The sequence below is a fragment of the Mustela erminea genome, chromosome 4 (assembly GCF_009829155.1).
Source record: "Mustela erminea isolate mMusErm1 chromosome 4, mMusErm1.Pri, whole genome shotgun sequence".
NCBI lineage: Eukaryota > Metazoa > Chordata > Mammalia > Carnivora > Mustelidae > Mustela > Mustela erminea.
This window is the reverse complement of record NC_045617.1, coordinates 67,648,336-67,664,781: the sequence shown is the minus strand read 5'-3', so window position 1 is coordinate 67,664,781 and position 16,446 is coordinate 67,648,336. Positions and strand designations below refer to the sequence as shown.

Here is a 16,446-nt window from a genome sequence, read left to right as displayed (position 1 = left end):
GATCAAATGGAAAGACAGAAAAACCAAATATCACACAGGCATCGTTTGAAAAACAAATAACTTTTCCAATGTTTTTAACAGGAATGTGATCAAGTTCATATAGATGATGTTTCGTCTGATGATAATGGGCAGGACTTAAGGTAAGCCAGGCCTTTCAGTATGCTCTTTCCTACAGAAATTCAGCTATGGAGTTTTGCACCTGTAATTATTTCTTTTATTTCTTTTTAATGTATTTTGGGTGTTGCAGTACCTACAGTTTTGCAACTGATGGCTTCCATGCAGCTGCAAGTAGTGCAAACCTTTGTTTGCCAACAGGTGTAAGAGGAGGGGTTGACTGGATGAGGAAGTTGGCTTTTCGTTACAGAAGAGTAAAAGAATTATATAACACCTACAAGAACAATGTTGGAGGTATGTGTGGCTCGTTAAATCTAATAAAGATACTGCAGAGAGAGGTAGACACTGAACTGTAGTTCCGTGTTCCATGTTAGAGACTACTCTACTAGAAAAGAAATTAGCAAGAGCCCCTGCTGAACTACACTGAGTCGGAATTTTAAGTGTCTTCGTTGGTGGGGGGAAAACACGTAATCACAAAATAAAACAGGCGGCTCTGGCCAAAGGAGTTGGGAATTTTTTGTACCCAAATGTTTGGTCAAGATTCACAGCAGGACATGGAAAGTGTACCCCTCTTGTACAGACACTATTCATGTAAACCTGACAGGGGAGCTCCTTGAGGCAGCGGGGAAACCTGTCTGAAAGCAAAGATCCCAGTCATTAAAGTGAAGTGGTTAGTCCTCATTACCTTTCTGGAACACTTTCCAAAATAAACATAAGCAGTGATTTATGTTATTTCAATGACTTAAGTCTATTTTATTTTTTTAAAAATTGCAGGTTATCTGGCAATATGTCTTTGCCATGTAGAGTATTAACTGTGATTATCATGGTTTTCAAATGTTCGGATACTCTGTAGGTTTTATCTAAGCTGTTTTACCTTCATCCATTTGTTACAGGTGGTATCATAACCTGTGACATCAAAACTAAAATCCTGGATACGTTTCTTGATAAAATAAACCTTGGCTGTTTCTATTATTAGGATCAGTTTTAGGTCAGCAAGATCCTAAAATTAGCTATGAAGTCACATAACATTTTTCTCTCAGGGTTTTCTGTTTGTTTCTCTCTCTCTCTCTCTTTTTAAAGGAGGAATGAGGAGCTTAAAATCAGAATCTAAAATTGAATGATAAGTTAAATATACTTATGCATACAATACATATGTACATAAATATACATAGAACATAGTATAGTAAGTAATGTTTTCATCTATGGTATATATATATTACATATGGGGGGGCTGTGTGTCTGTTCATCTTGTATTCTCAGTGTCTAATAACCCTTAAGGCACATCATAGATACTCAGTAGACACTCTGTAGCTCAAAAGAACAAAAAACATAAAGGGGTACATGGGTGGCTCAGTCAGTTAAGTGTCTGCCTTCCGCTCAGGTCATGACCCCAGGGTCCTGGCATCAAGCCCCGAGTTGCACTCACTGCTCAGTGGGAAGTCTCCTTCTTCTCCCTCTTCTTGTGTGCACACACACTCTTTCTCTCTCAAATGAATAAATAAAATCATTGAAAACAATGTAGAACCATAACAATAGCAATGTTATTACTATGGTTGTTAGAACCAAAAAGGGATCTGAGAAATCTTCATTTCCAAAGGAGAAATAGGCTCCTGCAGGACAGACAACTCCAGTTTCCAAATACACTCTACTGCTGTAGATGAGACGTCACAAAAATCAGACAAACGGATATTCTGTTTAAATTCCATTGTGGGTAACACGTTTAATTTTACAATAAATGTCCCCTTGAGAAATCTGAAGTAATTTTTATTTAGATAGGCATTGTTTCCCTCATGAAGGGTATTAAAGTTATGTAAAAACTAAGATTACTAATAAATAATATTATAGCTTTAAAAGTTGAAGTGCTGACATGCAAGTCCATTTTCTATGCTCTGTTAGCATCCCTTTTTTGAAGTAAGGACAAATGAGAGTTGCCAGAAATTATACATTATGATAAATCATCCATCTGTATATGTGCTCCTAATTTTCTAAAATACGACTTAAATCAGAAACTTCTTTTTAGCAGATTTGCATGATCTTGTTCTATCATAAAACAAGGGTTATTTATTTATTTACTTATTATTCACTAAGCTCCATGTCAAGTGTGGAGCCTGACGTGGGGCTCAATCTCACAACCCTGAGATAAGGATCTGAGCTGGGTTCAAGAGTCGGACGCTCAACGGACTAAGCCACCCAGACGCCCCATAAGCAAGGGCTTTTTAAATAAAACAATTAGTATGCCTTCTTGTTTTCTTAGCCCAACATCAGTGCAGTTTTAACCATTGTTTATAACTTGTATCACATGCTTCAGAATTTTAAACACAATTCTTTTTCAAACGCACAGTATTAGTGATAGCTTTGGTGCTCGTAGCTACGTATGATAACGCCCATGGAAAGTGGTAAAGATTGTGGTTGTTAAGAAGTAAAACATTTTCAGACACAGCCAGAGTGTTTGAGGTTCGTATCCCTCGGCAGGTCGACCCCGGTTTCTTCCTCAGACCTATCTATATCCCATCTTTCCAGGTGGGACCCCGGCACAGGTGTGGTCGAAGCCCCTCAGGTGATCGTGTCCACGGTGCCACATTCTGGGTTCAGTGAGAGCAGAGGCTAGGACCCATTCTTTCACTGTTACATCCCCACTGTTTGGCCCAGGACCAGAAATCTAGAAGCTGTTCAGTGAATGTTTGAATGAATGAATGGATCACCAGTTCCTAAGTGAAAGATCACTATTGATACAAATCAGTCTCTCCCTGTTTCTGATATGATCTCTACTAGACAGAAGGAGGAGCAAACTAGGTATTCCTAAAGTTTTTCATCTCTTGATTCTGCCTTGGTTTTTGGTTGCAGGACTCCTTGGCCCTGCCAAGAGAGATGCATGGTTACAGTTAAGGGCAGAGATCGAAGGTCTCACAGACTCCTGGCTAACAAACGCACTTAAATCTTTATCAATTATTAGTACTAGGTAAGTGGTATTATTTCAGTTTCTGTATTTATTGTATTGAATATGTGGTTGTAATAGTACAACACATATACAGATTGATTAATTACTAGAGTATTTTGGAATTTCTAGGGACCTAACAATTCACTGAAGCAAGTGATTTTCAATGTGTGTTGGGGGAGGTGTTTGGGGGGCAGAAGATGGGAGTTGCTGCTTCCCAGAATAACCAGGAGATCCCTTGTCTTTACCCTCCATTCTACATAACTACTGATAATCTCCACAGGAAGGTCATGGGACTAGTAATAAAAAAAAAAAAAAAGAAAGAAAGAAAAACAACAAAAAAGACAGCACCCTGTTGGTGGCAAAGTACAGGAGATGATGAAAAAAAAATAAAACAGTAGTTTACATACAGACTGCATGTTTAAAGTGTTTGGACCCACTATAGATAATATGAATAATTTAAATGCAAGAAAGTTGCTAGTGGAAGCTCTTAGAAAAACTTGTAATCTTTGCACCATTTGAACTAAATAGTGAAATAATGCCTTAGTAGCATAGATAATAGAACTGAATAGACTTACAATTAGTTGAACGCCATGTGCCTAAATGCTAGTTCATGAAGTAATATAAATCCAGAAAGCAATCGCTAGTTAGGGCGGATAAAGCATGCATAGCCAAGCTGTGGTAGCACAAATTCAGAAGAAGAGGTCATATTTGGACTGATTGAACTGGGCTACAGAAATCTTGGTGGGGTAAAAGGAGAATCCAGGAATAGAATATGGAAGTTAGCATGTATATGTCCCATCCTGCATGTGACGTCCAGCTGCCACGTGACCAGCAACTACACTGATGTCAAAAACTGTGAGTGGGTGGATGGAGGTGGGTAGGAAGTGGCAGGTTTCCTGGGTCAGGATGGGGAAGCCAGACCAGAGTACTTGGCTTGTTCTGGGCACCACATTCCAATGGGGGCTGTGGCATATTTGACACATCTTTTGTCCAACAAAGTGGCCAGAAGGGTTTCAGGCTGAGGATACCACATGAAAGGGGCAGTTGGAGGGAGGAACCAAGGAGTTTCATCTGAAGGAGTGTCCCATGTGGGACAAGATGACCAATTTCAATTGTTTGAGATGTTAGACTGAAAATAAATTATGTTTCCCTCTGATCTGTAAAGGAGAAAATTAGGATGGATGAGTGGGAAGCCTAGGAAGGAATGTTCTGGCTCTATGGGAGGAAGAACTGTCTCACAACTGAAGCTGTTTTAAAATGGGACTTGCTGGCTTGTGATCTGTAACTAGGGATATGGAGACAAAAGGTCAAGGAAGCTAGGATGAGAGGACTCCTGAGTGTCTGAAATTGTGCATAAAATGTAGTAGAATGTGCATTTCTCTGAGGAGGAAGTCAGCAGCTTCACTCTTTTTAAAAGAGTTCTCTTAGATGCTTAAAAACCAAAGGTTCTTACAGTGTTATGTAGATCATATATGTGTTACCCATAATAGAAAGAGATTATTATTATTATACACATGGTTTTAAAGCAACTACATGGGTATGTGACTTTTAAGAAATAAAAATATAACAAAGAGAAGAAGGGGAAAAATAAGTCATTACACATTAGAGACTTAAGTGCTGTGAAATTTGCAAAGTCATCCACATGTAGGACCCTACTGGTCCTTATAAAATGTCCAAGATGTCAGAACGGAAGCTTATAGAAAACATGGCTGAATTACGTTTCTGAGCCTTTAGCTAAGTGTGCATCTTCCAGCTCTAATTCTTCTCCTGTGAATATAGTCAAAGGTCATAACCAAATGTGTAGGAAGTTTTTCTATGTAAGACATTTTAATATAATGTTTAGAAAGCAAATCATCTTCAGTGAGCTAACTTAAAAAAAAAAAATGACCCCACAACTACAAGTGGTTTTCACACATTATATTTTGTTGGGAAAGGAGGACTAATAGAGAGTATGACATAAGTAAATAGGCTCATGATACAAATAAGCAAAAAATGTAGAAGAAATTATATATATAGTATGGTACTAATGAGAAACTCTATATGCAAACAAATCTTGAAAGTAAATACACAAAATGGTGAGAGCAGTTACCCTCTGCTCTCTGGATAGCTAAATAATTGATGCGTTTCATGTTCTTGATGTTTTCCCATATTTCACAAATGTATATACATGCAACCTATAAATATATGCAATGTTTGTAATTAAAAGTTACAATTGCATTATAAATTGAATATTAGATAAATGCAATGTTTGCAATTTTAAAGTCTATAATTTACAAGTATATATGAGGTTTGTAACTTGGAAAAGAAATAACTCCAAATATCACTGTCTCAGTGGCAAAGCTAGATTCCAAAACATTACTTCAGTACAGTTATGTGTTTATGTATTATGCTAAATAATCTGCTATTATTTGGATAGTTTCTGTCCAATAACAGGCAAATCACTTTCTAGGTCTCTAATGCCTTATTGGCAGCATTAAGGTTTCCATTGGTGATACTTATTAAACTTCTACCTCTGGAAGGCTTTGTTTCTTCATCCCATATAAGTGAGAACCTCATCACATGCTTCCAGAAGTCAGAGCTCCCATTATAAAATCAGGTTATCTATGGAAATAATTTAGAAATGAAAATGTTTTAAAAACCTGTAATTATACAGGTTTTATAATTGTTCTTGGGACAAATTGCAGTTTTTCTTTACACAGGATATGTCTAAAGAATATAAACATAATATTAAGTGTACTGGGGGATAAGCATATACATACCATGAAATGTTGGCACCCAACTTGGTCTTCTGTCTTCTAAATTCTAACCAAGCTTCTGAAAATCAATCTAGAGACTTCTCGAGAATATTTTGGGGGTTCTCACTAATCTGTATTAAAGGCTCATGCTACAAAATACCAAAAGAGAAAGCCCCACCCCTGCATGCCTCCTGAGTCCCAATTTGATGTGTGTGGTTTGAGCCCCTCAAGGCAGGAAGGCTCAATTTCTACATAATCCAGAAGGAAGGACCACAATCCATTCTTTTCAGATCTCTGCCTCACAGTTCCTACTCTCTTAATGTTTCCTTTATCTCCCTGAAATATTACCATGAAAGAAACAGCTGTAAGTTACAAATTGGGACACTGTCACTCTCAGAGAGTAGAGCCTTTGTAGATGGATTAAAACTGGGCCCATTAAATGCAGTTTGCTCTTTGTTGTTGTTAAGAAGGAGATTCGGGGATTCACCTTTTCTGGATTAAATAAGGGTCCTCTCCATTCTTACTTATTCAGGATCCCCATCTCTCAGCCCCTTGATTTAGAACGCTGGACTGTTTCTCGCACAAAATCCAAAAACACCTTTTACCCATCCTATCCCCTTCTTTCTGCCCATGTCTACTACTTTTCTTCTAAGCCCGGGACATAGACTCTTACCCTAAAAAACACTTCGTCTGGTACCTGTGAAGCTTAGAGCTATACTCTCCCTCTGTTAACCTTCCCGTAATTGCCACTGGCTGAGGCAGGTGTACTTCTCTGAGGTCCCACAGAAGCCGGAGGAGATCATTATTATAGAACACATTTCATATTGCAGGTGTCTTATTTCCTTCCCTCTCTCCTATCTCTCTTGTGATCTGGAGGGGGGGCGGGGACAAAATGTCATCCACGCGTGACCCCTTTTTGCCTGTCTTCCTCCACGTCCTCCATTTTGGGATGTATTCCTAGCCCCTGTCATGGTGCCTGCCGGGTAGCAGACAGTCTGTAAGTAACTGTTGACGTTTAAAGGTTAGGTTATCAGGGCTCATTTATCATGGAATTGAAAGACAACAGTGACCATTTACAACCTGCACCATTAGAAATTATTTAGAATTAGAAAACAAGTCTGCCTATTTCCTCCCTGTCTTAGGAGTAACTGCGTAAATGTCTTGGTCACGACAACCCAACTGATCCCAGCACTTGCGAAGGTTCTCCTCTATAGTTTAGGAGGTGCTTTCCCCATTGAGAATATTTACAGTGCAACTAAAATAGGTAAGAAAATCCTTTCTAACTCTGTATGAAATGTGTTCACTTCTGTGTCTTGGAGGCTGTTCTCGGTATGTCTCTCTGCATGATTCCCTCTTTTATCGGTTTTGCTACAAAAATATCAAGCAAATTTGAGCAGAGCTCAGATAATAAAGCAGCCTGTGACCCATTGTACACGTGCAAATTGTATGAAAACTGTTCCCTAGTGAAATTCTGAAGTCAATATTAGGACAGTTCTGTATACTTATTTATGTCTTTATATTTGTCTTTCATTGCAGCCCCTGTTTTCTAAATAACAGAGTGTCTTTGGCCTTGGTACTGAATATCTTAGTTAGGATGGTATATGGTATTTCATCTTTGCAGATACAGTAATCTAGATCTAAGATAAAAATACGATGCTGGCATTACAGGGAAGTGCCAGGTGGATGGAAATAACATCCTTAATTCCAGGAAAAAAATATCTCACAAATTATAACTCACGAATGGCTGGAAATCCACATTTTCAACAATGTTCCACAGTAATCAGAGAACTACGGCCTTGTTTATTTGCTTACTATCTGTCTTTGGAGCCATCTTTGATTTAAAGAGACTATGTCTCTAATCATCTTTCAAAAGCTGAGCTTCCTAACCTCCGCCGTCCTGAAAGAGTTAAAAGAAAACAGTGTCCGTATGGCACTGTCTTGTCAAGGAAATGCCTGGGGAAGTAGGTTGTATAATGTACCCCGCAGGTCAGCAAACTTAGGTGCTGGCACCTTGACAAGAGCTCAGAATCCCAAAATCCCCAACCAAAAATAACTTGTGCTGGGTCTCGCAGAGTTTCTGTATTGGCACCAGCTAAAAAGAGCCCCTGGTTGCAGCTGTTTGAGGAGTAGAGTTAAAGAGAGCCTTTATAAGCTTTCGTAATGTAAATTCCACATTGTCATACGCACCGCAGCTCAGAGCCCTGATGCCAGGCCCACTCATTCGTTACAGAAATGTATGTATTCATGCTAGCAGGCTTAACCTAGCTCACTTTATTTTGCATTTTGACAGGTCAAATCATTTCACACCAGCATAAATGTTTCTTCTAGCTGGGACGAGATTATTTTTTTTTTTTACTGGCCAAATTGTTCCTTATATTTAATCTGAAAAAACAATCATTTTTATTTTTCCCTTTAAGCTAGTATTTTTTTTTTTTTTGGAGTTCTGAACTATCAGATTAGAAAAAAAAAATGCAAAAATAGCCATGACCGCATGAACATTGTGGGAGTGAAATTCAGAGAATTATGCCAGTATTCTAAAACAAAGAACATGTAGAAATTCCACCATGTTATTTCCGTAGTGCAGTCAGAGGAGACAGGTGCCAGCAGTTCTGTGAGCCAAACAACTCCCTTAGTACAATTAATCTGAGCAGACTAGCTCCCAGCCACTTGAAGAAAGGAGTTGTTTATCAAGGTAAATACACATCTTAGTATTTCCTCTTTCCTTACGGACGAACCTTCAGTTTTTTTACAATAATATTGCTAGCTGACTTGTCTATACTACTTCAACTAGATAAAATGGATACACAGAATTAAACAAAAAAATGTTAAAACTCACGGTTGCTTGTAAAGTTGTTCCAGCATTCTTTTGGTGGTGTAAAAGATGCTAACATTTTCTCTGGGTCAATGTTTAACCCTACTGGCTTTTTTGGAGTGTGAAGCACGTTTGCCTAATACTCTGTCTCAAGTAAAGACTTATATTTTTCAAACCTATTTGTTGATTTCATAAAGCCAGAGGTTACAAGCTAGTCTAAGTGATGGATGTTCAAGAAAAATTAACCTAACACTTTATGAATCTTTAGGTTAATGAATGCAATGGCTGGAAGAATAAGCAGTGCATTGTTTTTCAGGCAAGGAAAGCTGTTTTGAGCGTATAGTGTCCAGATTTGGCACTAACATAACTTATGTTGTGATTGGAGATGGCCGAGATGAGGAGCATGCCGCTAACCAGGTAACTTCACTCTGAACTTTATCTTGTTTATCTTCCAGGAAAAGAAAGTTGCTTTGAACGAATAATGCAAAGGTTTGGCAGAAAAGTAGTATATGTTGTAATTGGGGATGGTGTAGAAGAAGAACAGGCAGCAAAAAAGGTAACCTGTCTCAAACAATGTTGGTGTGATACTTCTGATGCAAGCTTTTGTGTTTGCATTCCTGTAGTTTGGCCCAATGGCAGCTTGACAAATGACTTAAATGTGTAGCTGCAAAGCTGTAAGAGCATGAGAAGGTTAATACTTACATTCAAAGAAACCATTTGGAGTCTAGCACTTTTTGCCTGAAATTTGAAAGGAAATGTACAAAAATTTAGTCAGATTTATTTGTGCGTGCGTGTGTGTGTAAGTATAATGCACACAGATATGGTGATTTTTGAGAAAGGTGGGGGAAAATAACCATTTTTAAACACATGAAGCTTAACCTGATAGCTTTAATGAGCTCCATAGAAATCATATAAGTGGCTCTGTTCTTAGCCTCTTGCTCACCCATCTTTATGCCAATGGTCCTTGTGAGTGCCTTGTAGTAAGTGTGTTCCATGGTGATCAATGATAAGGAAAGATTTAGTAGCTGAAGGAAAACACTGTTGCTAGAGAATTTAGTAAATGCTATCGGAATGACGTATTATCCAGGTCCTTTGGTGCCAACTTGTCATAGAGACTTAGAGGCAGTACGCCTTATGTCTTCTAGAAGGGTGTTGTCTGTTTCAGCTAGCTGCTAGCATTTGACTGAAGCCAAGCAGCTGGCATTGAACCTATTCAGAAAATCTCGTAGGCCCTAGGTATTTAAATAAGGCTTTTCATCTGGTCCATATTTCTGAAGAAGAAATTAAGGTAGTTAAAAACCGTTAAATGGTTGGCCCAAGATCAAAAGAGGAATGATACCGGGGATTGGTCCTAGGAACCAAACTATCAGTTGACACAACACTGAGATCGAATGCTTCCTTTACTGAATGGTCCCAAAATATCATCCAGCCAGGATAAAAAATCATATAATTTGTAAAATAAAGCAAAACAATGATTGCTATTTTTTTAAAGATTTTATTTATTTATTTGACGGACAGAGATCACAAGTAGGCAGAGAGGCAGGCAGAGAGAGAGGGGGAAGCAGGCTGCCTGCTGAGCAGAGAGCCCAATGCAGGGCTCGATCCCAGGACCCCGAGATCATGACCTGAGCGGAAGGCAGAGGCTTAACCCACTGAGCCACCCAGGCGCCCTGATGCTTGCTATTTTTAAACAGAGACATATCAGCTTATATTGTCATACATAGAAAGAATGTTGTCCTTATCCTAAGGAGATCTCAAATCATCCAATGAAGCCTTCACTAACCACTTGCAGTGTGCTCAAGGGTTTACCTGATTTCTGTTTTCCTAAATAAATAAAGAAATTATAAGAAAAGTTTAGCTATACTAGAAAGCTGAAAGAAATGACTTTGGTTTCTAGATCATTCAAATCAAGCAAAGTGAAGAAAGAGAATGAGCTTCTGTTTTAGAAGGTTTAGTGAAGTATTGGAAGCCATAATTGAAAAATTCCATGCTTTTCCATTAACACTAAGAGAACTGGCATAGGCTTTGACTCCCATAGAGCTCTTGGTTGTAATTGTTGGCAGCATCAGTGACACAAGACAGCACACTGACCCCTAGGACATTCTGTATAAGGCCAGAGATGCAGCCTCAAGAAACCCAACTTTCATTGCCAACTGCTTCTAAAAAGCCTTCCAGTGGCACACAGTCGAAGTATCTTTTGGAGTTTGTCCATGTCTAGAGTCCTGCTGTTTTTCATATTGGCACCATCATGACCCACAACAAGTAGTCAAAGCACAAACGCAGCAAAACATTTTGCATGTCTTGTAGACTATGTGAAATTCACACATACCTAGGTCAGGGCAATATAAATTCACTTTTCCAAACCAGAAACATTATATGCCTGAAACTGAAAATCTATAAAGTCTATAAAGTCTACACCACTTATCCACCATGTGAAAACAGGACTTGGCTCTTCAGTTGTTACACCCTCTGCTTTATACCTGAAACTTCAGGAGAAAAAGTCATGACTCCAATTGGAAGAGAACCTTGTTAGAATGCTATTTCCAAATGGTTGTTTATGTAGGTACAGTTTTGGTGATGGTGAAAGCTTATGGGTTCTGTTTGGAAACACAGGTGGCTGGTTCCTCTGGTATCCAGAATGCATGCTTTCCTTTGGATGTGGCTATAATCGCATGCGCAGAAATACAATGTACTATTTTGTTATTATAAATAGATCTGAGCTGAATGAGAAAAAAAAAGGTTACTTCTAGGTGAATTTCTGTGTTTTAAATGGACCTAGAAACATGTTTTCTCTTGCAAATTTAAGAAGAGATTTCAAAGGTTAAGAACTAATGTATAACCACAGCCCCCTATAGAAATATATAATGTGAGCCATTATTATAATTGCAAGTTTTCTGGAAGTTGCATTAAAAAAAATAAGAGGGAGAATTGATTTTAGTAATATACTTTAACCCAGTATGTTAAAATGTTACTGTCTCAACACCTAATAAATACACTAGTTACTAATGTGATGTTTACATTCTAAGTCTCTGAACTTCAGTATGCATTTAGAACAGGACTTGTCACAGTTCAAGTACTCAACAGATATATGGGGCTACTGGCTACCATATTGGACAGCAAAGAATCATAACAATAGTGATTATTATTTTAATGTTTAACCTTTATAATACATTTTCCATGTTATACATACATATATATATATATCTCCATTATATATATGTATAATACATTTATATGTATATGTATTCTATACATATATATTCTACAAGATACCATCAGCAAAAATTACAAATAATGCTTTGGTTTTAATTGCTACCATGCATTATTTCTTTTTTTCATTATTGTCCATAATGGAGTAGTTTTAGACAGTTTTTTGGAATCACAATTTTTCACGAAACTTACACACAAATACTATATCCTGGTATATCTTTGGAGGGGCTCAAACCATTGTAATGTCTAAGAATATTTCCCCACAAGAGGTCGTTTCTGTCCCCTTTAATATATATCATCCCTATGGTGAATGGATGCTGGAGTGCTTCCTTTGAGTCCCATACCAGTGAAATAAGTCAATGCTACTGGCTTATTACTTACGCCAGACAAGGAACAAGGTCGATCATCCCTACATTGTTTTCTACCTTCTACAGTCCAGCTTCAAATTATTTTTTACATAGAAATTCACCTTCTTCCTCTCATATAGACAAAAAAGCCTTAGACATAGGAAGTTTATCATTTTTAAAAAATATTGTTTCTAACTCTAAGGAGTGTTGTGGTTAAAAATTGCTTTCTATCAGTCATGGAGGCTTTTCATGCTCAACTTGCTTCCCCAGATGCTGATGTTGGTCATGCTTTTCCAGAATAAATACTAAACTACCTAAGAAATCTGAGTATTTGCTTTTATAAACACTAAAATCCAGTTCAGATCTATTTCTCTAGTATTTTGACACTATAATATGGATGCTACCAAGGCTTCAAATACGATCCTGCCTCCTTTGAGTTCCCTCCCTTGAATATGGGTGAACCACACGTCTTGGTGTTTATTGCTGCTTTATTGAGACGATAGTCATGATTTCTCTCCATTCCTTCCCCTTCTCTCCTCTGTCCCTGCCTCTGTCAAAACACAGCACAACATGCCCTTTTGGAGGATATCAAGTCACTCAGACCTCTTGGCTCTTCATCAAGCACTGGAATTAGAGTATTTGTAACTGTGTTCTCTAGCTGGAGATCCATTTTTTTTTTTTTAATTTCAAAGTACACTGAATTTTTATGTGTGATTCAATGCCTCTGGCTTTACACATATAAATTGTCTTAAAGGATGAAATCATATTTGGAAAGAAAATTCCAGAATGAAGAATTCAGATTGCTGAATGGAATTAAACTTTAGCGCTACAGAAAGGAAGCTCTATGGTCTTATATTTACAACACTTTAATGGTTTAAAAAAAAAAAAAAATCTGTGGAGGTTGCTGGTACACACCGAGTGAGTCCTCACTGGAATTAACAGCTTTAGCAAAGAACGCTGACCCTGGCAGAACGCCAACACAGGCTCCGTCCGACAAGGTGGTGTTCAACAACATTCCTCAAAATGGGAGTTACTCTCAGTCCTGAGGTTTGAATCTGACTTTAGCCTACCTAGCCCAGAAAATCTGAATTGGAATGCACTCAGACTGTATAAGGACAATCCTATCTAGACCTGTAATTTGTGTAAATTATTGATGAAAATAATTTACTGTGACTTTATTAGCAGCTGACTTTGCAAGTGGATGCAATTTTTCTTTCATTTTTGGGGGAGGGAAGGGGGTGGGCAATGGGAGTCTAATAATGTCTCTTTTTTAAAAGTTTGGCAAACAGAATGTTCATACTGATGTGTTGTGCCTTAAAGACAAGACAGCGTTTGTGTGTTACGGTGTAACTTTGGTTAAAATCTCTGTAGATAATGAAAAACAAAAACAACAACAAAAAAAAAACCTTTGTGATCATTCTTAAGATGACCAAATTTAAAATTCAAGCTATCAAAGTTTAATACTGCATCACCAAGAAACTGAGTATTTGTTGCAATAAGAAAACAATGATAATAAAGGAAAGCTTGTATTTTATTTGGGTTCTTAATAATTCCAATAATTATATGAGGCAACTATTTATGCATCCAACCATAAGCAGAAGGTTTAGGAAAGACTGTGGGACCTTTACTTAGAAAGTGAAATGTATGTTGAAGTCTCGAGTACCCCTTTTTACAGTTCTTCTGGAGAAAACTAAGAGCCATATTCAAGACTACTTACACTATTTTGAGTTTGACTTTTTGATATGTGTAAATTGTGTAGAGAAAAATAGTCTCATTAAATTCATGAACAAATATCACCCAAACTTTCTTTGGCTACGCCATGAACATGGCTTGAAATTCACATCGAGTGAACATGGCTTAAAATAAAAGCTAAGTGCGTTCATTCCCAATGCCTTTGCAAAAACGAAATGTCATCAGTGTTGGAAGGCGAATGCCCAAATGCCCTCTGAAGAAAGGGTGAGTCAATGAAAATTTCACCTAGAATGTATCATCCTAAAATAAATTGGCAAGCGAGCCAGATCTTGGCAGCAATACTAAAATTACAACAGCGAAATAGTATCTGGTTCTCTGTCTGAATGCGTCAGTCCAGTTTCTTTCCCTTAGAGACCCATGCACCTTCATTTCTGCCTGCCCTGTTCCTGCACAATGGCTTGCATTCATCTCAAGGAGAACCTGTCATCGGTGTGTGTGCATGTGTGTTTTTTTTTTCTCGGTGTGTAGCCCATGTTAAGAACACGATACAAGTTCTCCTGTCATTTTGCATGACATGATTTCCCTTGTGGAAATTTAAGACCTCAAGATCTAGGAGTGTTTTAATGGTGTCTGCACCTGCAGCTCTGTGTTTAAACTGTCCTAATGTGGAAGCAGGAGTCCAGCTAATAGGCAGCCCCCCTAATCAGAGGGTGGTCTGTGATAGCTCATCATCTGAGGCTTCGGTGGCTCCTGTGAGATCAGTGCTTTTGGACACTGATCCCAACATTCACTATGGAAGTGAGGTTTAATTTCCTAGGTTGTAAACCTATATTTCTTTACTGAATGCTAAGGCCATATTTACACCAGGCAGAAACAGCTAGAGATCCAAGTTTGTAGATTTTAAGACTCCGATTTCATCACACAAACTTTAAACTTATTCTTTAAATTTTGTAACTTTTGGCTCTTTCTGCCCCAAGCACTGCTGCAGACAAATTAAGCTTGCAATAATTTTAATAATAATGATGATGATCATCATCATCTCACACTTCTATTGGCACATAGCTTGAAAATGGCAGTTTAAAAAAAATCAAAGAGCTGCGCTGATTATCAATTCTGTTTTGTGCACTAAAACCTTATATATTTATTACTGTGAATGAAACAATATTCTCTTTCTAGCCAGTTTCTTTAAATGATAGAATTGTGGCACTGCATCTAGACTCTTAATTATTTTTCATATCAAACAAGCAAGGATTTTAATGCTGCTAACCCTGCAGGGCCATAAAGGAACAGTGGTTCACAGGCAAAGGAAGGGTCACCGATGACATCACCCAGTGCTGTTTCTCACATCCATTTTCTCCCCTGTTTGTGTGTTCAGAAGAGGCTGCTGGCATAAAGCCCAAGCTGTTCACAAAGAGCTCATCCAAAACAACGGCGCAATATGGCTCACCTCGCAGCCTGTCATGCAGCTTGGAGCATGCTCAGACTAGAACTCTGCCTTTCCTGTGCTAGGAACAGAGGTCCTCTTCCTTTCTGATCAAAAACAAAACAAAAACAAAAACAAACAAACAAACAAACAAAAATAAGCCAACAAGCAAAAGGAACAACCTCTTTGGCAACTCCCACTTGCTTTTGACATCGACTGTTGTGCCTTGTTATTAACCAGTTCAGAAAACGTTCTGTCACTGAGTTTTCGACTAATACACATACGAACATGGTCCATCACTAGGAAAGGTAACCACCTCGTGTCACACTTGAGAAATATCGAAGCAGGTGGCCTGGCTACAATTTTATAGCTTACAAGATAAAGTCACTATATCCCTACAAAAGTTTGTAAGTCAAATTCAGAGACCAAAAAAAAAAAAAAAATTAGAATCATGCAGTTGGTGCACAAAAAAGTGAATAACTCTAAAAATATTTTTTCCTTAGTCTTGTGAGTAAAGATTCAAGATAATGTCAACAGCATACTCCAGTTTGAAGGTTTTTTCTTTTAAGTGGATTTGTTTATGACGAGCCTATGTTCTCAGTGAATATGGCATTTAGTATTTCTTTCAAATACAAATTAAAGCATCATGAGCCAAAGTTGCATTTTGACTCCCAACTATGGTAGCATTTTGGAAATCTCACAGTCAAAGTCAAGGGTTTCTGTTATGTATTAGTAAAGTATAGATTATCGGGGCCGACATAATTTAAAGAAATGTAAATTAATATTAAAAGCTTGTAAAAATATGTACATCTTTACTATTTCTCAATAAATACCTTTGGAAATGTTTTCATTTTCTTCACCCTCCTATGTTGTAGAGTTTTTGTTGTGTGGACTTAGCTCAATTCTAAATAATGTGAAATGTATATTTAGGCTTTCTGATGTATTTTTTTCTTCCCTTGCTTACGTCTCTGTGATGTCTTTTGCAGTTAAGGCAAGCTGAGAGGTAACATGACAGAATGTCACTCATCAAGACTAAAAAGCAGGCTGGTGTGCCAAAAGGATGCAAGTTGCTTTGTTTTTTGTTTGTTTGTTTGTTTGTTTTTTGCTTGTTTGTTTTACATAGAAGCAGTCACATTCAAGTGTAATGCAGAAAGGAGTTGCAGTTCATTAATGAC

General features: G+C 37.8%; 1 protein-coding gene across 9 annotated transcripts in view; it reads left to right on the top strand.

Annotated features, from left to right (window-relative positions):
- Positions 1–16,203, top strand: part of EYA4 (EYA transcriptional coactivator and phosphatase 4) — a 273,415-nt gene extending 257,212 nt beyond the window's left edge. For 6 of the 9 annotated variants that reach the window (XM_032339478.1, XM_032339477.1, XM_032339475.1 and 3 more), the window contains 6 exons: positions 82–140; positions 248–408; positions 2,959–3,073; positions 6,930–7,051; positions 9,055–9,155; positions 12,721–16,203. In XM_032339478.1, the coding sequence (XP_032195369.1) occupies positions 82–140; positions 248–408; positions 2,959–3,073; positions 6,930–7,051; positions 9,055–9,155; positions 12,721–12,801 (639 nt within the window). In that variant the 3' untranslated portion in view covers positions 12,802–16,203. Of the gene's footprint in view, positions 1–81; positions 141–247; positions 409–2,958; positions 3,074–6,929; positions 7,052–8,915; positions 9,017–9,054; positions 9,156–12,720 lie in introns of all 9 variants that reach the window. The other 3 variants (XM_032339479.1, XM_032339476.1, XM_032339473.1) reach the window with 1 other exon arrangement.
- The last annotated feature ends 243 nt before the right edge of the window (positions 16,204–16,446 follow it).